This window comes from Strigops habroptila, chromosome 2, assembly GCF_004027225.2.
Source record: "Strigops habroptila isolate Jane chromosome 2, bStrHab1.2.pri, whole genome shotgun sequence".
NCBI lineage: Eukaryota > Metazoa > Chordata > Aves > Psittaciformes > Psittacidae > Strigops > Strigops habroptila.
Genome location: NC_044278.2, coordinates 57,476,698 through 57,501,695, shown reverse-complemented (window position 1 = coordinate 57,501,695; position 24,998 = coordinate 57,476,698). Strand labels below are relative to the sequence as shown.

General features: G+C 40.2%; 1 protein-coding gene across 7 annotated transcripts in view; it reads right to left on the bottom strand.

Moving 5' to 3' along the window:
* EIF5B (eukaryotic translation initiation factor 5B) overlaps positions 1-24,998 on the bottom strand; it is a 38,543-nt gene that overhangs the window by 1,989 nt on the left and 11,556 nt on the right. For 5 of the 7 annotated variants that reach the window (XM_030475863.1, XM_030475862.1, XM_030475860.1 and 2 more), the window contains 22 exons: positions 20,489-20,614; positions 20,315-20,399; positions 19,307-19,940; positions 18,608-18,828; positions 18,260-18,410; positions 17,930-18,025; positions 16,604-16,690; positions 14,947-15,036; positions 12,822-13,117; positions 12,071-12,178; positions 11,814-11,924; positions 10,847-10,914; positions 9,612-9,753; positions 8,270-8,401; positions 7,429-7,611; positions 6,953-7,114; positions 4,474-4,605; positions 2,896-3,027; positions 2,737-2,813; positions 2,448-2,612; positions 1,341-1,479; positions 626-787 (listed from right to left, as the gene is read on the bottom strand). In XM_030475863.1, coding sequence (XP_030331723.1) covers positions 626-787; positions 1,341-1,479; positions 2,448-2,612; positions 2,737-2,813; positions 2,896-3,027; positions 4,474-4,605; positions 6,953-7,114; positions 7,429-7,611; positions 8,270-8,401; positions 9,612-9,753; positions 10,847-10,914; positions 11,814-11,924; positions 12,071-12,178; positions 12,822-13,117; positions 14,947-15,036; positions 16,604-16,690; positions 17,930-18,025; positions 18,260-18,410; positions 18,608-18,828; positions 19,307-19,790 — 3,138 coding nt within the window. In that variant the 5' untranslated portion in view covers positions 19,791-19,940; positions 20,315-20,399; positions 20,489-20,614. The remainder of the gene's footprint in view (positions 1-625; positions 788-1,340; positions 1,480-2,447; positions 2,613-2,736; positions 2,814-2,895; positions 3,028-4,473; positions 4,606-6,952; positions 7,115-7,428; positions 7,612-8,269; positions 8,402-9,611; positions 9,754-10,846; positions 10,915-11,813; positions 11,925-12,070; positions 12,179-12,821; positions 13,118-14,946; positions 15,037-16,603; positions 16,691-17,929; positions 18,026-18,259; positions 18,411-18,607; positions 18,829-19,306; positions 19,941-20,314; positions 20,400-20,488; positions 20,615-24,998) is intronic. The other 2 variants (XR_003989974.1, XR_003989975.1) reach the window with 2 other exon arrangements.

Sequence of the window (24,998 nt, the reverse complement as noted above, 5' to 3'; positions counted from 1 at the left end):
GTAAGGTAAGGACCTGTGACTAGATAGGACCTCCCACTGCCCCCAGGGCCCATAGGACTGCACCACCTCCCAGGCCCTGCATTTCCACCTGAAAAGCTGCTGTGCCTGCTCACCCTCAGCATGTGTGTGCCAGAGGGTGTCTCACAACTTGGTAACTGAAGCAGTTTGGAGCGTGGAGAGCTGTGGCTGTGCTTTTGGCAACAGAAAACTGAACAAGGGCTCATCCTCTCCTCACCCAAGCCCGTGCTCCAGATCAGAGCAACTGAAGTATTGCTATTTATCACACAACTTCAAAACCAGGCAAACAATCACACTGCGGTGCCATGGGGTCTGCTAAGCTGTTCTGAGCAGCGATGGTATGCAAACAGCTAACTCTGTGTTTTGCCCTCTCAGGTGCAAGGTATTTTTAGCTTCCTTCGGTCCTCAAGGGGCACTACTACAAACCTCGTAACAAGGCCACAGAGACGCTGGGCTGAGCAGCACCACACACAAACTGTTCCAAGTGTCCACTAGTCTGCCACAGAAGGTTCGTAGGGTAATTTTTTCAGGCTCCATGCAGCACTGCCACTTCAAGCAAGCTACTGCTATGCTATAAGCCCTCTCCAAAAATGCAGACTGCTTTTACCTTGCTGACGAGGATATCTGTTGCTTCAAAGTGTCGTCCGTACATTTTCGGTGATTCCCCAGGAATAGGTTCTATTTTCACACATACTTCTTGGCCTTTTTTCGCAACCTCCACTGGTTTATGGTTTATTTCAATACTTGTAACTATTCCAATTTCAACAAACTGCAATATAAAGAAGCAGCTGCATTATGCATCCACAAACCCCTCTGTGCACACGATCTTCTCTGAATTCCTCTTTATATGTACCCACATGAAGAACTGCACCTCAGAACTGGCGCAGCAAAGCATACCGCACTATAAGCGTGCCACACTTAAAAGGGCACTGACATCCCCCCACCCACAGTTCATCTGGAATACCAATTTGTTATCCTTTAGAGTGTCCCAGGTTGACTTTCCACCTTACTAGCTACCAGGAATGACAATTCTGCTCCTTACTTGACATCACAATACACAACTTGCAGTGGGGAAGGCAGGTGGCTCACTGGCAGGTGCCCACCCAGCAACGCTTCTGGCTGCTCCTGCATACAGGACTGCTCTCTTCCAGCACAGAGCAGCAAGAGGGCTGATGAGATCAAGTCTCCTGGCTGGTAAAAGCCTGAATCTCATCTCCCACCAAAACTCTGTGCACTGGGGAAGGGCATCCAAGCATTTCCTGGTGCATCATCCCAGGAAGTACCGAGTCAATCAAGTATCCACAGAAGAGGCGCTTACTTACATTTTTGCTAGGTACACACATGGGAGTCCCCTGCTTCACCTGGCCGGCCTCCACAACTACACCCATCACTATTGGGTCACGAGAGTTGAAAATGAACTGAGGGAGTATTTTCATCTTGCAAGGAAACACTGCTATATGCCTGGAAGATGACAAAGAAAAGGCATTTTGCAATAGATGTACTGGAACAGTGTACACGACATGAACACTTCAGCCTTCTCCCACACTTCTTGGGCATTTATTTTCTTGGAGAGAAATCAAGCAGGCAAAAACTCTTTCCCAATCATGCTAATTCTAGTCAATACTCAATCTTCAAGAATGATAGGGGACAATAATCAGGCTTGGCTGGCATAGGTTTTATTTTGACTGGCTTGGGCAGTCAACTAAGACCAAGACCAAAGAACAGTAGTTGTACAGTGTAATTACAGTCTCAGAAGAGCACAGGAGTAGAAATATTATTGCCTCAGCTCATCAGAGGGTCTCCAAAAATCTAAGATTTTTGTTTGTAAAGTGAACAAATATGTTCAAACACTGAGGTACAAACTCAACTTGGGATCAACGTGAAATGAAACATGTTTTCATTTACCTTGACTGTCCTTACTTTACTGAGGATCACCCAGTAACAGATTCCAAAGATTAATTCTGGGTCCCTGGGTCCCTATGCTGCTGCATATCCATGTTACCGCAATCAGAATAAAGCCCTGTACACTGGAATTGCACAAACATGAAACAATAGAATCCAAATCCCTTTTGTTTTCTTAACTCTGCAAGACTAACTCATTTGTCACAGCCCGGGAACAGAAGCCAAGCACGCAAAGCAAACCTTAGCAAAAACACTCCCTATTACAAGATATGTTTCAGCTCAGTCTTACAACTGCTTCACAGTTCTTGCCCTACTGAGCCTAATCACACATGTAAACAATTAGACTGGAGTACTGAATTCTTGAAAACTAACAATTTACTGTCCTCTCTTCTTCTCTCCTTCCTTCCCATCAGAACTACATGCTAAATAATAATTATTTGGGAAAAAGTTAAAGGCAGTTTCATTTATACTAAAATAACTGAGGCACTTATTTGGGAAGCATCCAGAACAGGATTGCTCTTACTTACTTGAATTCCTCTTGTTTCTGTTTTTTGTAGTCTTGTCTATATTTTGTGAAGGCATCAAATAAATGATAAATTATTTCAGCACTAAAAATTCGAACTCCTAAACTATCAGCCATTTCCTGTGCATCACGTTCGATCCTCACGTCAAAAGCCAGAATGACTGCGTATCTGTAAGCAGACAGAAGTCAAAACAGTTTGAGACAGACCACAGAACCCGAGCTGAGGAGAGGGCATTACTCAAACACCACTGCACGTTTATCAACATGGTAAATAAAGCAAAGAAGTTACTCACTGTGGGTCATGCTCCAACATAACCGATGCCTTCATAACGTCTTTTTTATGGACAGGACCTATATTAATTCCTGAATACTGTTGAAGGAGAAAGCCACATAAGTCAGTCACCAATCTGATGCAGAAACAACATCATCAGACAGAGCACACAAGTACTTACTGGCACTTCTGATGTTTTAAGAAATTCAAGTAATGCTTCTAAAGAGCCTAAAGTAGAAGCCTGGACATAAACCCCTTTCTCTTCTAATTTGATTGCATTCAGTGTTTGCTTCAGTTCATGTATTAGTTCATCCTTTAGGGGGGAAAAAAAAAAAAAAGAGAAAAAAGCAAGTTTTAGTTCTGTTGCTCTTTATGCCTCAGGGTGCAAAGTCTTTCTGTTCATGAGCTTCTGGAAGCATGTGACAGCCACACTGACACAGACCTGCAGTACAAGTCATATGCAGCCCTGGGACATGCTGCTGCTTGTTCCTACCATTAGAAAAGTCTGAACTGAATTAGGCTTGAGGATTTTGCAAGAAGGTGATCACGTAACACAAAGCAGATGCTCATCTTGGGAGTTAGTAGCATTTCTCTGGAGACTACACACAGCTCTCCCCAGCACTCTTAAGTTTCTGCTGACAAGACTGACTGAACATCCACCCCACAGTGTGTGGCAACTCCTTTGGTTGCCAGAGGATCAACAATGAAAGCAGACACTCCTAAAACCATGAGCTGGAGAAGATTCTGAACGTTCCTCAGGCCTAGATACAAAGCAGAGGACGTCAGACCAGCAAGGAAGGCCATTGTGCTGCCTTCAGAGAAGTTAAAACCCTTTAACAGCCCAGACCTCTTAAACCCAAACACTCAGTCTTTTCCTGACAGATAAATGGGTGTTGCCATTTACTTTAAGCCATCACGTATCTACTACTAGTAGCCTTTATGCACATACTCAGATGTACCCAGCAACAAAGTCCGTATTTGGAGGACCTGAAAGACTAACCCCCGGTTTAAAGGCAAGACAGAAGTTGACAGAAGGATAATTAAAACTATGGTTAAAAGTAAACTACCAACATGCTAGTTTCCTTTTTAAAGTGGAGCATCTCAACTCAGTTTTGGTTTTAAGATGGCTACATTCTTTCCTCTGCCATTTTTAAAGTGTGAGTCACAAAAGAAACCTACTATGAGAGTCTCAAATCAGCTTTGCAATTACGATGGTCTGAAGAACTGCACTAGCACATATTTGCCTAATAATTTAATTGAAATATATGCATACATTACTACAAACACCAAATCAGTAATTAACACAGAGTCAAACCCTGCTGCGATCCTTGTTTTCAAACCTTACTTTACCAGCAGAGACACCCCAGCAGATGATCAGGGAAACACTAAGATAATAAAACATCACAACGCTAATGCTTCACGTGGACACAAGGCAACAACAGTATGTTATTGTAAGAGACTTTAAAACATGACCAAAAAAAGCAAGTTATTTGCGTACCAAGATTTCAACATTTGAGTGAGCTTCCTCGCTTGGTTTGCCCAGAGAAGCTGTGGCTGCCCCATCCCTGGCAGTGTTCAAGGCCAGGCTGGATGGGGCTTGGAGCAACCTGGTCTAGTGGAAGGTGTCCCTGCCCATGGCAGGGGGTTGGAACTAGATGATCTTCAAGGTCCCTTCCAACCCAAACCATTCTACGATTCTGTGATCACCAGAGAACTCCATTACCCTTAAAGCACCTTATTTCACCATGAGCCATCTCACCTTGAGGACTGGGACTTCATCCTCTTTGTAAGCTACAAGCAGTGGCAAACCAGCCAATGTTTTTTCCAAATCTTTCCCAAGAATCTTCACACCTTGAGCAGCAACGACCTCTTTGTGCTTTTCATACTGGTTCTGAAAAGGAGAATACAAAGAGTTCATGTAGCTGCCACACAGCAACACAAGGTAGTGCTGAGCAGCTGAAGAACTTGCCACCCAGAAGCAAAGCGCAGAGCGTGATGGCAGAGCCCAGCAGTTCCCATCTTTCACTACTGATTTTCTCTGCTTTGCACGGTTTGGTCTGCATGGTTCACTCTCTCTTCTGATAACCCCCACCCCTGCCAAGGGTGGCACAGCAGGGGGAGTCATCTAAAAACAGGGAAGGCAGCCGAAGCCAAAAAGGAATATATACTGGAAAAGGGCAGACAGTGATAGGCTCACTACGAAAACCCCCAAATTCAGCCCCATAGGTAAGTAAGGTGAGGATGGCAATAGCTTAACTGAAGCACCAAAGTTTAGCTAACACAGCCCAAACTCCGTGTGGGAAGAGCTGCCTCATTTTCCCACTGGAGGATCCCGCCTTCTCATGTACCTACTTCCATGCTCCATTTCCCAGGTGTTCCTCCCCACCCAGGGAACCTTGAAGATCTCTCCCCATTCAGGGCATGGCTCTAAGGCATCATGAAAGCAGTTACTTCTGAGGACCTTTAAAGCAATATTGGAGGGATTTTTCTGGTTTGTTTCTTCATTTCTTTTGTTTAGGAGATGTCCCATCCTTTCCTTAAAACTGCCAGGCAGCTTCTTTCCCTAGTAAGCACTTTGCTCCTGTAAGCCTCTATTCTTTAGCCCTCCACCCCAAAATTTGGGTCTTATTTCAAGGCTGACAATTCCCCCGTGGACAGGCTGAACTGAAGTGTTTCCTCGCTGCCTGCCTCAAAAAGAAACCAAACCAGCCAGCTTCCCTAGATCTACCTCCCCAGCTAGAGGTTCCCAATCCAGTGTTTTTCATCATGGTGCTGGTACCCCATACTCCATCTCCCACCAAAAGTGCAGAAACACATCTGAAGATGGAAACCTGTGATCTGTTACATTGCTATTCAGGCCCGCAAAAATACCCCTGTGAGTCTCGTAAGAGTTTCACACACCAGTTTATCTTCTGCTTGAAATAAAGGGAAGCAAATAGACATGTTTTCAATTCATTCAATTCATTCCCCATGGTACCAATGAATCGAGCATCTCTCGATACATGGAGATACCCATGTATCAAGCAGCTTCCAACAAAGCAGAGAACATAACCTAGGCATAAGTGTCAATTTTCCTTTTGCCACTCTCTAGCCATTTCCAAGTTATTGCTGTAAAGCTGCGCACCAGAGCAGGAAACCTCACTTAGATTCTCCAGGGCAACTGTCCTACCCCCAGCTGATCAGAACACCACACACACAACGGGAAAGAGCAGCTCTTGCCTTCCTATTTCTATCAGGCCAAGCAGCACTTGCTCAGATTCCACCTCGGCCTCAGTACTGTATCCTTCAGCACCTCTGGGGCCACAATGGTCTCACAACAGAGCATCACCATGGCAGGGAGAGAACACCAACACAGGCCCCAGCAATTACTAGTTCTACTTTACAGGAGTATTTAAGTTTGCAGGAACAGACTCGATTAAACACTAGGAACAACGGTGGCCTGCAGGGACACAGTTCTCCAGTGAAATGAGGCACAGGACAACAGTTGCAGCCTTAGATTAGAACCCCAACACTAGTTTTCCATCTCTAAACCAAACCTTTAAGGCCCATCCTATGACATTCACCTAGGTTATCTGTATGGATTTCTTTGCATTAAACAAAATCTGTGCAGACACTTACTCCTTCCCTTTTAAAGAGAAGGAGTAAGAGCTGCTCTGATTTTTCCATCATCTTTGAATTGTATGCATTAATGTATGTATTAATGTATTTATAGCCTTTTGTTTTTGTGGCTCTCCTCCTCCTCCCACAGAAAGTAAAGAGGCAGCATCTCCAATTCACTGTCTCCCCAGTCTGTTACAACAAGGGCAGCAGATTCAGGAGAAGTCCTGGTCACCACCACGCACCAACCACGGCAAGAAACTCCTCTGTCCACTTTACCCAAATCCAAGTGCACATGATTTTTGTTATTAAAGTATGTATTATTAATAAAGTGGGGTTTAACTCCCAAGTCACTGTATAGTACATTCCAGTTTCTATTTAAGATGGGCATCTCCCTCTCTCACAGGCAGCCACATGCTTGAATCACTTCCTAAAGCATCCACATTGTAATCCTCACCACAAGGCAACTCCTGGATCCCTCTTTGCCACTGTTACAGCAGACATGCCAATAGGTCTATACAAGTATATTCACAGAAACACTAGACGTGCCCTGTCTTCCCCTTTAACTCCTTCCTGCATACTGCATTTTTTTCTGGTTCAAAATCTTCTCTCAATGTCAATACACTAAGCAGTTTCCATACCTTAACTCGTAGCTCCTTCATAGGAGGAGGCAGCAGAAGACCTCTGATCTGAGTTACTATGGGACCTTCAACCCCAGGAACAATAATGGTGTCTCCTTCTTTCAGGCGTCCATTAATCAAAATAACATCTATGGTAGTGCCCATGCCTGGCAGTGCTTTAACCTGAATGAAAGGGGGAAAGAGTCTGATTTAAGCACTTCAAACACACCTTTTTTTACCAGGAAGAAAGGGGAAGGGCAGGGAGGAATTTACTGTGAGGGTGGTGAGACACTGGCACAGGTTGCCCAGAGAAGCTGTGGCTGCCCCATCCCTGGCAGTGTTCAAGGCCAGGCTGGACGGGGCTTTGAGCAACCTGGTCTAGTGGAAGGTGTCCCTGCCCATGGCAGGGGGTTGGAACTAGATGATCTTCAAGGTCCCTTCCAACCCAAACCCTTCTGTGATTCTAGATGAATTTCAAAGAACAGCTGCTGAATTACCTCCATGACTTGAGCTCTCAGCTCCTGACACTCAGCCAGCCTCTTGGTCAGCATAGTTTGCGTTAGTTCAACGAGAAGAGCTATCAGACTTCCCATGCCATCCCCTGTGTGAGCAGAGGTAGGTACAAGAGAAACAAAAGTGCGGGGATCCTTATTCTCATAAAACAAGGCAGCGTTCAAGCCCTGGAATCAGGATTAATAGTTATATAGGGGAAAACATATGTACACATCAGTATTAACAGTAACATTCAGCCCCAGCCAATTACTAATGCATTTCTTAAATCCCAATTTTTTAACAAAACACATGGTTACTGACAGGATGCTATGGAACTTGAAGCCTCGACCCACACTTGAAAGCTGTATGGGATAACTGTACAAAGCTAATTACCACATCTAGCTTCTAGACAGCATTGTATGTCACCAACAGAAGTTCCCACAACTGATGTGATTCATGCCCTGCCAGCGTCCAAGGGAACAAGAGACAGATGGGATTCTCTCAGGCGATTCCCAAAGACAGAAAGAACAGGGACAGAAAACTTAATCTGCTATTCATGACTCCGCTGACCAAGCACAGCTATTAGTTGCTACTTTTCTCCAAAGTAGCGCTCTGAAGGACAGAGCAGTTAGAGATTCATTTAAACAGCAGCAGATTTCGGTTCATGAGAGGTAAACACCAATGTGTCAGAAGAGATGAAACAGTTCTCTTGATGTTCTGAGTTGTTGTGTGGAAAGGGAAGATAAAAACCCCAAAAGAAACCCCAAACAAAACCCCACCCACCCAAAGCACACCACCCTTTCTATCACTTTTGTTAACTAAAGAACCTCAAATATCCCAGCCTACCTGTTTGGCAAACTCCACTATGATCGCTTTTGCACGCTCTTCAAATTCATCTTTCGTATTCTTTTTCTGCTTCTTTAAGGTGATGGCTACATCTGTATCTGGACTTTTTTTCCAGTCATATAACCTATCAATCTTGAAAATACAGCAATATGTCATCTCACACAGCTTAAAGGGCATCTTTATGCTTAGGCAGCACCGTCTGTGAGAAATACTTTACCAGGCAACACAACCAGCCAGCTATGTGCCCCAGTAATCAAATTAAAACTTTTTATTTGCTTTTAGCTGCTATATTTATCTCTGTCTGTGTATTTACGCAATGTCAAACAGTATTTTATGATAGCAATACTACTTCAAGTTTTAAAAATTGAAGCTAAAATAATATACGTTCATATGGGAACAGTTCATACACATTAATTGCATCAAGTTTTGAGGTAAAACATTCAGAAGGAAGAGACCCACAAAGAGCTTTACATGCATAAAAAAAATGAAGGTTTTTTTTCCTGAGAAGAGACTACTAATTTTATAGAGAATTTTTAAAACTTACTGGGTTTTTTTAAACTTTCTGGAATTTGAACCCCCTCCCAAGTTGCTACAGAGAAGGGATCACAGGCAGGTTGTTCAAGAGACACAAATGCGTACTTCAGAAATACTTCCATAAGCAAGATTTTTCAAAGCAGGAAGGACATAGTCCAAGAAACTATTACATTTGCTGCACAAATCAAAACTACATCTTTAGAAAATGGATTATAACCTGGTCAAATAATAGAACTATAACCTGAAATGCAAGAACTGTTGGCTATTTAATCTCAGGCTTAGTATAGGCCTAATACCTTTCCATCTAATAGTTGGGGTTTATTTTTTAAAGCAGCTGGTTTTGGCCACAAGATAATGGCCTCCTCAGTTCCAACCACCTTCAATCTTAATGCTCATTTTTCAAAGAATACTGCAATTTTCACACTGCACATGAACACTTCAGCCTTCTCCCACACTTCTTGGGCACTTCTAAGTTCTCTTTTAGTTTCATCAGAAAATGCACAGAAAGCAGGAAGTGGGCGCAAGAACAAAAAACAACTGAAATACAACTTCCAGAAGCACTTCATACACAGAAGTTAAGAAAGTGATCAATAAGGACTCAGAGAAGAGCTATAATAGATTGTTCTGCAAAGCTCCCATAAAGCCATCAGAGTACCAACGGCATGAAAAATGCAAGAGAGGATTGAACAGCCACTGCTTCAGGCTCTACACAAGCAATTCAAGTTCACAGAAGGAAACAGAAAATTGTCCAGATGCCAAATATTCTCTGAGTAGAAAAGCACACTGTTAGAGTAAAAAGCTACCTTACCTTGTTGAGAGCTACTATAAAGGGACATTTCTTCGATTTCAACAGATTTATTGATTCAATTGTCTGTGGCTCCAAACCATGCATGATGTCAACTACAAGTATAGCAATGTCACAAAGTGAACTTCCTCTATTTCTTAGGTTGCTGTGGCATTAAAAAACACACACAAATCAGTCATGTAACAACACCAAATACAACAAACACACTGACCAACAAAATGATAAAGCTGATCAAGTAATTTTTCCCTCAAAAATGTAAACCCTATAAAAATATTCAAATTGCACTTTATAAATTCCATTTAACAGATTATTTACAAGCAAAAATAAGAAACCATTATTCTCCCAAAGATTTTTCATATTATTGTATCTTTTTACAAGTTAAGATTTGTTCTGATTTTTTTCTGAGTGAGAATCGAGACAGTTACAGAGGAAATCAGGAGTGCAAAATCTGAACAAGGCTGTTATTACACAATTCTATGTAACACCAAGATCAGACATCTTTGGTGCCAAACAAAACCCGGTTAGAAGATGAAGAGCTGTGAGTGGTTTGCTGCCAAGGAATTGATCAGAACATAACCGAATACCTCAGGCATGGCATTTTAATGCTTGCAGGGGCTAACATCTGAGAACATCACATCAAAGTCTTAATCCTTCAGTTTGGATATTTCATTTGAGCACTACCTCAGTGAGTATAGTTATGCATATCATCTTTTACGCTTAGAAGTTGATTTAGCAGCTTGCCTACACGCCACTGGTGTTCCTAGACAGCATATGACCTCTGCTAAGACTGAGCTAACTCGTGCAATTGGTAACTGTCAGTCTTCTGAACCCTGTTACCTTAACTGGGACACTATGAACTGGAGGCTACAACAGAAGTTTGCACAGCAGAGTACTTGGGTTCCCTGAAACCCTCACCTTTTCTTCTCCAGCTTTCTGCTTCTGTCTTTCCTCTTACACTAACTATTAAGAAAATAGTTATTTACATGCTTTTTCAGATATTCATGGCTCAACTGGCATGAAGACATAAAATTAATCAGATCTAAAAGGCCAGCAATTAACCAGATATAAAAAGCAGCTGCAAACTAAGCAAATCCACTTATTCCTCTGCTTCAGGTTGTCTGGGTTTTGTCAAGTGAGAAGGCAAAGGGATTAGGCAAAGATCTAGCACTTTGTTTAAAATATATCCAGATGCTTTAGCCATTACTTCTGGGAAGCACTATACTATGAGAAAACATTACCTGAAAGACTCATGTCCTGGAGTGTCGATTATCAGCATGCCTGGAATTTTTATGTTCTCTCTGTCAAACTAATATTGCACAATATTAGCCATCTTGTAAAGATTACACAAGAAAAAAATAATAAAACTAACTAAGAGCTGGCAGCATTACTGACAGCCTTCACTCCAAAAACACATATATATTTCAAGAAAGGCCAGCACCCTCCATAAGCCAGATCAGTCAAAGCTCATTTCTCTATAAAAAAATTAAATAAATAAAATGATGCAGCATGCTTCTCACAGTAGCAAGCAGCCAGAAGCTCAGCTAAAGTTTGTAAGACAAGGCAGCCTACAGAGGGAAAAACAGTTCTGACTAGTGAGATTTATCATCCTTGTCTTGGAAGATTTCCTTCTCTCTGCTCATTTTACATTTTTAATAAGTTGAAGAAAAATCTCGGTAAAAGCCATCACTACCAAGGTTTTTCAGCCAGCTGCTGCTGCAGACAAAATGAGATACAGTACCCAAAACAAGCAATACAAAACAGTTACTATTTCTGTTACACAATAGAATCCATCACCCAGGAACTGGCCCAGTTTCAGCACACACAGTAAAAAGGTAAGTTTTAAACAGAAAAATATACTCAGTTCCCAAAGTCTCAATTTACAATCAAAATATTGACAAAGCAGCCGCCTGTATACACATATGTACTGTCCAGAACAGGGTAAGCAGTATTTGTGTATTTTCCGGAAGAAATGGCAATTCATCAACTGAAACCAAATGTTATCAACTAAAATGAAAAATGAGACAACCCCCCTTTTGGGGGAGGAAACAGGAATTAGAAAGAAACAATCAACCCCAATATTAGAGATGAGGTAAAAGTGCATCTGCCCATGTCGGGAAATCTCACAAGGCCTTAACTAGTTTGCATTTCGTATTTAAAAAAATGCAAAACCCACCACCACAAAGTCTTTAATGTGCTACAACTTACATTTTTCACCATCTTGGTTTGCTCATTAATAGCTTCCAGGGGAACATTCGTCGCACCAATCTGCTGAGTGATACCACCAGCTTCACTGTCCTGTACATGAGTATGGCGGAGCTACAGACAAGAAATGGACCAGAAACACCTACATGTAAGAGGCTGAAGTAATCTCTGAGTACACGTTAGTTATCTCTATTTCCAATCACAATAAACACATGCATAAGCCAAATGCACAGGCAGTGCCTTCACATTCCACATCTTACCTTATCTAAAATTTTAGTCTTGCCTGTGTCTACATGCCCCAGGACACAAATAACTGGTGCTCTGAGCTTTTCAGTGTTCATGTTTTTGCTATTTTCAGCTCGTCGTTTCTATGAAAGAGACACATAAAAATGGGTAAGTATAAACCAAACCCACAGCTCACCTCACCTCTTGACTTGATTGCATACACACATAAAATAGAGTTAACTATAGGCATTAAACTTTCAAGGCAATTCAAGATCCATCACCCCTCTTTTGGTAAATCGAAAATTTACAACTAACAGTTAAGTTTTTGGTTGGTTGGGTTTGGTTACAGCCTAGTAGGCTAAGCTGTTATATCCACCAACATGTAGCTTTGTGGATGGTGCCTTCTGAAGAAGCATCTCAGGTAAGGAAACCGAGGACATGAGCAGCCACAAAAACGCTGAACAATTTACAAGTACATAATTTAAAGCTCTGCAATCTCTATGTGTAAAGGCTAAAAGGCTCTTTCTCCAGGAGAGGGAAAGGTGGAAGGAAACACCACCAAAGAGCACATTCTTTGTGATCAAGTTGTCTAAAACCAATTACTTCATCTTCAGGCAAAACCAAGTATTTTTAATTCATTAACCCAAATTCTAGACCTACCTAAATATTAGTCATGACACAGCCATCATTTTGACAAATACAGTTAAAAGGCTTTTCAATGAACTGAAGATTAAATCGTTTCTTATACAAGAGTCCAGCTGTTCAAGTAAATCTGTATCTTAATACCTCAATTCTCCGTTTGGCTTTGTCATAAGCACGCTCTTCCTTAGTGCGATCATCATCAGAGTCATACTCAGAATCAGAGCTAATTTCCTTGCTGGGCTTTTTTTCCACAGATTGTTTTCCAATAGCTTGGGAGTCTGCCTCTCTCTCATCTGAGGTCTTTTCATCCTCATCTTCACTCCCTTCACTATCTTCAGATTCTTCACTCTCTTCTTCCTCATCCTCCTCATCTTCTTCCTCCTCCTCTTCCTCATCCATTTCGTTTTGTTCTTTGACTTCAATGTGGACAGGTTTGCTCTCTGTCAAAGGAAAAAAAACAAAATCTTAGGTAAAAATGCTTTACTAAGTTCACCCTTGTAGGGGAGAGGGCACCAAAAAAATAAACCCAGAAACTACTACAGAAGAGTGAGGACTGAGAGTAGGTTCCACTCAAGAAGTGCTAGCCAAGATCGTTTTCAACTTTCAATATAAAAAAATAGTGTTTCATGGTCAGAGGTGCTGACTTGTGTTTAGAATCTGTGCAAGCAGTGAGTTTGGGGTGGCGGGAGGAATGACATTATCAGCACACCTGCACTAGACATCATTCGCAAATACGGAGATGAAGTGACATTCTTTAAAACTGTGTGCACTTGACACAGGAATGAATGCACTAACACCTTTAAATGCCAAAATACTCCAAATTCAACTACATATGGATTCTGTGTATCAAGAATGCACATTTAAGCAGTAGTAACAATCAGAATAAATGGTCTCTTCTACATCTTGAAAAAAAAAAAAAATCTCATCTTAAGGTTTTCCTAGACTGTTCAGAGAAGAAATATTTTTCAGGGGAATCCTTCCATAAACACACAAAAAGAACTAACAAAAAAGTAATTATCTTTCTTTGAAAGCTTTCCATTTATCATACTGGCAAAATCAGAAGAGACAAGCTAATGAAGACTTTAAAGCCATGCATTCTCTTCCTTAGAGAACTACTAGGAGGCTCACAGCTTTTAGAGATCAGTTATGTTTCCTTGCTATGCTGAAAGTCCATCAACTTAGTAATATGCTAAGTATAATTCCCAGGAAGACCCTTTTCCTGGATCACATTGGCAGATCCTTCCAATCCAGGCAGCCAGAAGTGGGACGTGATGTTCTCCCAAGGACAGTGACACCACACTAAAAAAGACCTTAAAGAATGTGAGCAGCACCTAGTACGCAAAGTAGAACAGTCCAGCAACAGAGGAACACGTCTGTGCTGAAATAAAATCCCTACCACTTACATATATGAATATAAAGTATTACATTTGAAAACACAGGTGCTGTAAGCATAGGGCTGAGCAAGTCAAGAAATACCTGATGAATAGTCTTTGATCTTAAATAATGAAGACCCATCAGGGAAGTGCTAAGAACAGTAGTCAAATCCTGTTCAGGAAGACTCACAACAATTCAGTTTTCTCCACCACTGGAAGAAAACACCTGAAGTTATCCCTGCATTCTTGAGCAGCTCTAACTTCCCTAGAAACACTGCTGTTGGCCACAGGCGGAATACTGGCTTTGGCAAAGTACTGCAGGAATATGAATGTTCTGACAATTCTTTCCTTTATTTCATGCTTGCCTCTCAAAGCAAAAATGAGAAGAGGTATTGAGAACTTACTATAATGCATGCACACTAACCTTAACGCCATCTTAGTCCCCCAGTTCTTTGAGAAGTTGTCTCACAGGTAATCTCCTAGATGTTGCCAGATTTGTGTGGTAAAACTGTTACGGCTTTGGAACAGTTACTAGAGAAACACAGTACCAGGTAAAAGATTTTCCTAAACTCCCAGAAGTGGTTTAGGCACAAATTAAGAGGAGAGGATTTTTACTCCCATAAAAACATACAAAACAATTCCAACTGATTTATGTTGTAACCACACATATTTCATGTAGTTCCAAAGGAACTTGAGCAGTATTTGTGTGGTTTCTGAAAGCTCTGCCTTTGGGAAGAGGACTTTGTATCTCTATCATCACACTTGCATCACAATTTATCTAATGAGGCAGGGGAAGAATCTAAAACCAGTATTGTTTTCTATAGAAACAAGAGACTCATCAGCCCAAAGAAGCCTCTTAACCAGAGAAAGCATCCATTTGGTATCTACATGCCCACCTTTCTCTCCATCTTCATCACTAACCATAGCTTCCCAGTCATCCAAACCACCATCTTCTGTTTCTTCTTCATCCTCCTTTTCTTCTGAAACTAAGAAAACCAACATCAAAGTAAAAGAAAGAAACAGTCCAGCAACTTAAAACATTTTTAGAATCCCCCTCCTTTGACATACTGACAACTGAAACTTACAAGTTTGCTGCTACCATAATTCTACCAAATTATCTCCATGTTGCCTGAACAGAAAATGCTGCATACTGAAGAAATGATCTTCAGTTCTCTTCACAAGATCATATAGTGCTAGCACCTCTGCCTAGCAAAACATGGTTTTGGAAGACATAGCTAAACTACTTATCTGGTTCCTGTCTGCATATCGTGCAAGTGCCTGCACAATGCATGCCACACAAACCTCTGCCACGCTCCTTGAAAGGAGCTGCCCAACTATCAGTTAGCCATGTTTAACAAAGTGACAGAGAAACAAGAAAACAAGTTGGGTTGCAGCATTGATCTTAATTAATGGGAAAGTAACAAGGTGCCTATAAAAAGTGCAATTTTAGGTTTCCTGGTACTTAACATAATTATACAATGGATTGCGGAAGCATTAAATATATTCATTCCAGCAGGAATTCATTCAGATTATATAAAGAGACTGCAACTCTTCATAACAGACAAATGGAAAAATGAGAAAAATCTTTTAAGCTTCTCCAGAAGAGGCATTAAACTGGATACAACATATATATATGAACTATGTATTTTATATATATTTTTATATATATATATTTTAAAAATGTTACATGTATATTATTTATATATATATGTATAAAAAAGATGTTACAGCACACGGAGTGTCATGGAATTTCAGCTCTTTGAAATGATGAGAAAGTTCCAGACTGCTGGAATATTAACTGGGAATTAATGTTCTGCCAGTAAGCCTTTGTCTTTCACGGCAATGGAATTGCTACTTCAACAGATAAGTCAAGCTAGAATTAGAGTACACATTCAGCTTTGGTTTCAAACAGCTGGGAATTTTGTCAGTATTTATCTAGCTTAAGCATAAGGGTAAAAACTGAAACCGTCTCCTTGCTGAGGAGGAAGTCCAGTACAACACAATTTTGCCAAAACAAGTGCTGTGTGTAGGCAAAAATGAGGACAAACACTTGCTAGGCTAATACTCAGTTTCATAAGCTAACCCATATCCACTGCATTCAGCACTTGCAAAAACAAAACATTTGGAATTTGTACAATCCCTGTGAATATTGCAGTATCAATACTAGGAGCAGCATATTTGTTCCCTGCCCCCACTTAACTGCTGACAAAACAGCCTTTTAGAAAGCAAATGAAAAGTCAAGAGAGCTAATCATAAGGCACTGAATGGGCTTAGTTGAGACAGTTGCCTAAGCCAACTGAACACTGGAGTTCACCAAGAATAAGGGACCTTCACATTCCCCTTTTGAAGCTTCATGCCTTTTTATTCCATAAAATTCCATCGGCTCCTCCCTTAGGGAAAAAAAACTAAAAAAAACCAAAAAACACACAAAACCACCACCCAGCAACTACCTCAAGAAAGGATGGCCACTCACCCCTCCATCCAACAAGGAACAATACCTACCATGCAGTACTGCCACACAGTCTAATGGGGTTTATTAGCATTACAACTAACCTGGCTCTACTGGGAGAGGAGTCTCTTCTTTTACTGGTGTTTCCAGTTCTACAGCATCTTCAGCTGGGGAAGTCACCTCCACAATTTCTGAAATTGCCAGAAAGCAAATTGGTTGCTACATCCTTCCAAAGTGCAAACCAACTCAGACAGACATACAGCTTCACACTGAAGTTCTATTTTAAGTTATGCCATTACAAGTAAACAAAAATCTGAATTTATGTAACACCAAACTAACTGAACTCCCACTTCCTGAGTTAAAACAAAAGTTAGAGCATGTGGCTTATTTGAAAAACATCTGGCTTTCTAAGCAGTTGAACAGATTTATGCGATAGGTCTATTGGCTAAGAGGATTACTACTGCTTTTGAACATTATAAAAACCCTCACCTTCTTTAAAAGACAAGGCAAAACGAAGGAATACTAATGAACTGCCCACTCTTGCTCTACTGTTCCATGTGAAAAAATAAAAATCACAGATGTAATTCAGTTAAGCACCATTCTCAATTCTTTACACGCACTCAAGTGGTAAGTAGCCACAGAACTCATGCCAAATATTTAAAAAAAAAAACCACCCAAAACAAAACAAAAAAAAAACACACCAAAAAAACCCCACCAAAAAACAAAAACCCAAACAAAACCCAAACCCAGCTAAATAACAAAAAAGCTGATTCAAGGAGGTTTTGGGTTTGTTTTCGTTTTGTTTTAACTCAGGAATAGTCTTGAGAAGAGGCAAAGTAACAGCCCCACCCCAGGAAAGCCACAAAGCACAAAAGTAAAAAGTTCAACACATTCAATCCATGCCTAACCAGTGCAAGCTCTCTGAACTACTCACACCCTGGAACTGAAAACTGCTTTTATATACAAGAAAACAAGCAAACAAATTGCCTCCAACTTAAAAGTACTAAAGCTAAGATCAATCCCCTCTCATCCTGGGACATCAACTTAGAGTTAATTATAAGTCATTACTCAAACTACACTGTATTTAACCTACATATGCACACAAAGCATTCAACCCCACCATCGTGAAAAGCTTTTACATTCTGTACATCTCCAGCATTTAGAAATTCTAAAGAAAATACCCAGGTTAAAGAAAAAAAAAAAGAAAAAACCCACAAACTTAATCCTTTGTTTTACAACAAAACAAAGTGAGCAGCCTTCAAAAGAACTTTAAGATCCTAATGCATCAGTACTTGCACATAGGAGCAGGGATGTCGAGAGAACCTCAGAGGCACCCTGAGGTGCCACTGGTTTCGGATTAGCTGATTTATTGCACAAACACTTCCGGAAGTGTGACTGATCTATTAAGTATCCCCAGATGCAAACCACACCTTCTTTATTTTCTGGCTGCTGCTGCTTCTTTTTCTTTTTGTCTTCATATATTGGCCTCTTCTTTGGCACAGAGTCTTTGGATGGCACTTCAACACCTGCAAAACAGAAATTGTTAGAAAGAAAATTCGGGTGATTAGTTACTAAACATAGGCTTTGGTTTAAAAGAAGAACATGTTTTCTAGAACTGCAAGGTGGAGGAAGAGAGCAGAAAGTAGGTTCAATGCATATTTTATCTTCTTAAAACGGCTGATTTTCAAAAGCTGCAAAGAAGCCAGATTACGTACACAGAGAAGGGGTATGATTTAGTAGTGGTAAGCTTTACTGCTTACCCTGAGCTTGAAGTAGTTTAAGAGTAGCCTCCGCTCTGGCTCTGGCTTCTCGTTGAGCTTTTGTTAAAAGTTTTCCCTCTTTCTTCAATCGCTCCTTCCTCTCTTTTTCCTTCTGTTTCTTCCTTTCTTTCCTCTCTTGCTCTAATCGCTCCTAGAAAAAGATTAAATAAAAAAAGAAAGAAAAAAGCCATGCAGAAGTATTAAAGCATGCTTCACACAAAAGCTGGCCAAGTACATATTCTATTGATGAGAAATGTATGAAGGACTAATCCACCAACTGTACCAGCAAAGGGACAGGTTAAGATTACCTTGAGAATAGAATAAAGAAGACTGTAAAATACACAGTACCTCCTCTTTGCGTTTTGCTTCTAGCTCCTCCAGTCGTCTTATGCGTTCTTCCTCCTCCCTTTTTGCCCTTTCCTCCTCCTCTTTCATTTTAGCTAAGGCTTCCTGCATAGCTTTAACCGTGGCTTTACTGGGACCCTTTTTCTTCTCTTTCTCTTTTTCTTCTTTCTCACCTTTCTTTTTTTTCTTGTCTTTCTTCTTTTTGTCTCCCTCATTGTCATCAGCTACAAGAAAGAGGCAGCAAACATTCAAAGATCCAAGAAATTTTAAAGATACTCTAAATACAATTAATGTTTCAAATATAAGAAGTAACATCAAACGAGGAAAATTTTGACTGGCTACTATATAAGCACTTTGTAATGAAAAAAACCCCAACTGTCTAAAGTTATAAAGTCAGGGCCTGAAGTCTTAAAGTGGCAGAATAACTGGGAAGTGAAAAGTATGTTTGCAATACAGAACCATAACCACATACTGCAATGAGAATTCACCATCTGGCTCTTATTTTCCCACGTACCTGAACAAACTACAGGCCAGAAAAAAACAGCCACATGGGAGCCAACACAAAGACGCAGACAAGGCTACCAAATGTCTAGTATTCCCAATTCAGAATAAAGCAACAAATCATCCCCACTGTGTGCCAACTCTTTGGCCTTATAAAAGCTACAGGGTTTAAATTACAGTTTCAAAAACCACATTACAAACCCTCTGTTGCTGCAGGAGTCTCGCCAGGGGTTGCCAGGACTTCAGAAGCCTTCTCTTCAGCCTTTTTTGCAGCTTCCTTCGGCTTGGCTGGTTCTTTACCACCTTCCAGCTCTTCCTTCTCTTTCTGCTTCCTCAGTTTGGCTTTTTCTTCCTCACGTTTTTTCCTTTCACGTTCTTTTTTTTCTGCCTTCTTCTGAGCCACTGTTTTTACTTTGAATGAAGGTTCATCGTCATCGTCCCCGCTTTCTGCAGCAGGAGTAGACTTCAGTTTCTGGTTTTTCTTTTGTCCTTTTCTAGACTGGGAGACATCATCTGATTCATCACCACTCTCACCTGTAGACATTGCCCCTGCACGGTCTTTGCTTTTCTTAATGTTAGTTTCATCTTCTTCTGACAGGTCATGCTTTTTATTTGTCTTCTGAGTTTTCCCTTTGCTTTTCTTAAGCTGTATTTCATGATCATCATCATCACTGCCAGAAAGCATGTCTTGTTTTGCTTTCTGAGCTTTTTTAGATTTTTTATCTTTATCTTCCACTTCCTCACTGTCATAGTCATTTTCCAGATTGGCTTTTTTACTCTTTCCTTTCCTTTTTTTGTCTTGTTTTGATAAGCTTTCTTCATTGTCATTTTCAACCTGGTAATTAAACAATTCAATAATCAGCCATGAAAAGTTACTTGCTATTGTGAGCTAAGTAGCAGCACTGAAAGATGTCAAGAAAGACTTCTCTTATTGAAGACAAAGTCTGAAAGCAGTAACTATTCCTGCAAAGTGTACACCACCTCAACCCACAATTAAAATTTATTCTGATTGGCTTTGAGTAATTATTAGTACGAAGATATGGCTTCTGTTAAAATCTCGCACCAGTTACTTTACTATGAAAATACGATCAAGTATAATTAAAAATACATGAATGTTTCACTACACTACAACACTAGAGCTTTTCTGGGACAGAGGTGCCTTGTATTTTACTATGCCTGTAATTAGCCCACTTCCCTCTCAGTGTTCACCTTTCCTGTAGAAGGTTCCCTGTCAACTTTCCCTCCTTGCGCCTCTATTGACAGTTCTTCCAGCTCCTTCAGGATATCATCTTCACTAAAACGAGAGAGAAGTTACGGTACTTAAGTAACTGAGTTTTTGTAAAATGGAACAAAATAAGACAGAAAGAAAAACCCCAAGCTTACTCAAAATCCTGTTTCTTCTTCTCTTTTTTCTTTTTGCCTTTAGATTTCTGAGGCTCTTGCTCCTTTGCCGCTCCTGCACCCTCTATCTCAGCAGCAAGGGCATCAATATCAATATCATCTTTTGCACTAAAACATGAAAGAAAAGCAGGGTTGTCAAGAATTCCAACATTAAATTTACATAGGTAGAAGCCACCTGCATAAAATGAAAGCTTCAAAATGCAAAATATCAATCAGAAAACATCAACATCACACGGGGAAAACCCACCCTTAACAAACCATTATGCCCTATTACCTTATTCCACCCAAAAGGACAAAAAGGAAAAACCCTCGCACTGCTTGAAGGGAGGTGGGACAGTGAAACATGTTCAGCTCCTGCAAAACTGGCTTTAAAAGGTTAGATTTGAGATTTTATAAAACTTCTTGGAAAAATATAACTAGACTCTTTCACTTTATTCCTCCAAAAGATAAATGGTTTAGCCCTTCAAATCACAGTAATGACAGTAGGTGTCATTAATAGAAAAGCAGCCCCCACAATCAAAATCTAAAAACAAAGCACAAATAGAAGAAAACTTGCAATTTAATAACCACAAAGTTCTATTAGGAGGTATTTATTTGTCCCTTTAAACACCCTTTAGCAAACAAAAAAAAGCTATTGTATATTTATTTAGCAAGTGGAAGTTCTTCACAACCCCTAACTTATAACAGTTGCCTATGCTTTGCCCTCAGATTGAAAAGTTTCTTATCTTTCAAAAATAAAAGTAGTCACAGAGGAACACAGTTCAGCCCCGAGCCAGACTCTAAAGCAGATCAGAAAAAACACCAGTGCAGTTGGCAATCAATCCTTTCCACTACTTACCTTAGTATCACCTCTCCCAAGCCTAAAGATAGCCAGAAGTTTCACTAGACACCTGAAATACGCATCCTTCCTCATTAGATCTCATGATATCAAGTTTCTCTTTTAAAAGCATTTTCATTTTCTAACCTCTCATCTGCAACTAAACACAAGTGGGCTTTTCGCTGTCTTTTATCAATATTTGTAATTCGGATACACTTTTTTTTTTTGACTTGTACCACAAGAATTGAGCAAAGACTAAGCCTAGTGTCCAGAGGTTTTTCCACTTAACCACACTCAATACAATTGTAAGAAAGGAGACCTACCTATTCCCTGCTTCATACATAGAACCCTAGCACTCAGGCCAAAATTGGTCTATTAAAGTAGCCAGTATTATTTTACCAGAACTTGCAGCTTCAAAAAAAAAAAAAAAAAAAAAAAAAACCCAGCATTCAATCAATACGTATCTAACTCCCTCTTTGATACGTGGGCAGAAATCTGTTGTCTCACAATTTCACTGTCTCAATTATTACCACCCACTAAGGGCAAATAAACCAAAGACTGACCCACCAAATACCTGAATCTATATCCAGAAAATAAAGGAAATAAATTTCTTCTGAATTCAGGACCTCTAAGATGCCAGCAAATTCTAAACTACCAGAACTTCAGCCTTGCCAATTTACAAACCCAGAAGCTGAATATTAATGAAAAAAATCAAGTACCTTTAAAGATCCTGAAATTCAGTGAGTCTAAGCTGTACTTCCCTTTGCAAAAGGAGTGGGCTGGGAGAATCATTTTCCAAGTTTAAGTGAATGCTGACAGTCACAAACCCATTTTATCCCAAATTGGACATAAGCAAGTCACCAAACACTGTCTATATGTGACAACAGCACAAGTAAGCAACAATGCACTTTTTTTTTTAAAAGGCGAAGACTGATTATTTGTATTAAGATCTTAAATTTTCTTGCTTATAGACTGAACAATCCAAATAAAAAAATCACAATGAAGCACCTCACTGTACATCATCTTTATTACCAGAAATACTCTACTTTTAGTCAAGAGAAGTCACCTTAAATATACCTAATAGTACTACTTCTGTGCTGAGTAATACATTTCTTTGAGAAATGTAACTCAAATAGTTAATGCCTAATTTCTAAACCAATCCCTACCACCCTCAAGAGGAAATAATAAACTTTCTGGCCATTTCCACCTTAATAACAGCTGACTTGATATTTCAGCAATTTAAGAGATGTTTTTATAAGCAATTTAACTGGCTGTGCACCAGAAGTAGCATAGACAGCTGAAATAAAAATGTCACTTAGAGTTAAAGCCCTAATACCAGGCTAACTACATTACATCCAGGCCTACATAAAGGCCCCCTCATTTCTTTTTTGCATTAAGTGCAGAATATCAGTTTATTAAGCACATTTGCTTACCTCCTTTTACTTTAGGAGTTAATGGAGAAGATAAAATCAAATCCAAGCTTGAAATAGTTTGAAGAGACCAAAATACAAGCTCCATCACTACTTCTTCCATGGCTGTACTGCTCCCACTACTGCAGAATCTTAACCATATGGCTCTACAGATACTAAAGAGCCAAGTCTTTCAACAGCTTATATTTTACATGGATATTCTCAAGGCTGACTTTTCACGTTGCAATTTTGCAGAAAGTTATGTCCAAACATAACACACATAGGTTTTATGCTACTAGCAAGGAGGATGCTTAGAGTACCTTATGTTTTGCAGGATATGGGCTTTAAGGAGGTGGGGGTTTATTTGTTTTCAAATCAACACACTTCAGCTGAACCTTGAAGAAAACTTTTTTGTGGGAGAAAAATCTCTGAGATCAAACACAAGAAAATTCATAAGCAGTAAGCTTTAACACCCACCAGCAAGAACAACTTAGGAATAATAATGAAGACTGTTCAGCTGTCACGATAGTGGCATAAATATAGTACAAGAGCCTTTCCAGCCTTGGCTTTCACTGCTTAACAGTCAATGGTTTCCAAGAATCATGGAATGCTTTGGGTTGGAAAGGACCTTAAGATCATCTAATTCCAACCCTCTGCCATGGGAAGGAACACCTTCCAGTAGACCATGTCACCCAAGGCTCTGTCCAATCTGGCCTTGAACACTGCCAAAGAAATCTATACTTTACATTACATTTCCACTTACTAAGAAGTGACACAGCAAGCTTCAAACATTTGAGCCTCAATGAAATGACAGTAAAATTAAGGCTGCATGCACATATATAAACAGCAATATATCCAGTTATAATTCTTCTTAAGAACTGTAGGGTAGGAGCACCATTGGAAAGCCAAGAAATTCAAATATTTTCTTCTGTTACTATGAGTTTATTCCCATACTGACCTGGAATTTCTTTACCTTTAAAAACTAATAATATTCCACTAGGATTTCATAATAAAAGCAAGTTGAAAATAAGACTGAGAAGGTGCCCTCCCTCTCTTCCTGAGTGATTCTTCAGTCATAAGGAACCTACTGCACTTAAGATACATAACAGAAGAGCTTCTTTCCTGTTGGCATTGGAAGATATACCTAGGAACTCTTTCCTGTAAACCTTTTTAAGCAGTCCCCAAAAGCATGTTTCAGAAACCCAAACACTCTTGCAGGAACTTCCTCCTCCAAAGGGTCTCCACACAGCCTCTCTTGGCCCTCCACTTAGCCTTTTGCAAGGATCCTAACCCCAACACTAAGAGTACCTGATACAGCAACCTGACAGCACAGTTTTCAATTCTGACCTCAAATCACTTCCACATGAAGACTTTATCTATAGACTTCACAGCCTTGCTACCTTGGGCCATTCAAGCCCATAATGCTTTGGGCTCAAGAGAGGGTTGCTGTTGACCAGGTTTGCACACCAAGATAACTAAGTTACTCCCCTGATTTTCTTTTGTCTGTTTCAGAAGTGAAGCCTGAGCCACCTTTCTTACTCACATACTTTTGATTGCAGCCTCTAGTTTTGCTGCCAGATATGAAGAGAGTTCTGGTACCGCTAAACCAGCATTTCAATGCAATAAATACAGCAGGAGTTTGGTGTGTACACTTCACTCAAACCTGAACAATTTTCAAAACACTAAATGGCCAGAGACATTCCTCCATGAAAAGCTCTGCTTAATACAGAGCAACCTATGCAGAAAGACACAGCAGTTAGGCTAATTAAAGGAGATGGCAGGAATCAATGAGTGTGCAGAGATACCAAGCAAAACTAGTTTTCTTTAGAGTCACATCACTGATTAAGTCTTCCCCTACGCAATTTCACTGCCTTTTACCGTTTAAGCAGGATTATAGCAATGTAACACTTCAACATACTCCAAAACATTTTAGAAGTAACATACAGAAATATTCACATAATTTATACTGAAAAATATTGACCTTACTGCCTTAGAAATTACATTAAGAAATCATCTCTTGCCCAGAAGGGTTCCAATAAAGGCTACTGAAAACCTGCAATATATAGGGAAAGCCCCTTATGAACAGATTCCCAAATATTCACTGGGTCACCACTTAAATGCTGTGCTAGCACACCATTCTGCACCAGACCAGGATCAAATATACACAGAGCATCCCAAGTAAGTGCTCAGAGATTTTTAAGGCAGGCGTGGGCAACAAAGGAAATTCAACATCTCCTCTCATGCAATCAAAGCATCAAATCAGGCC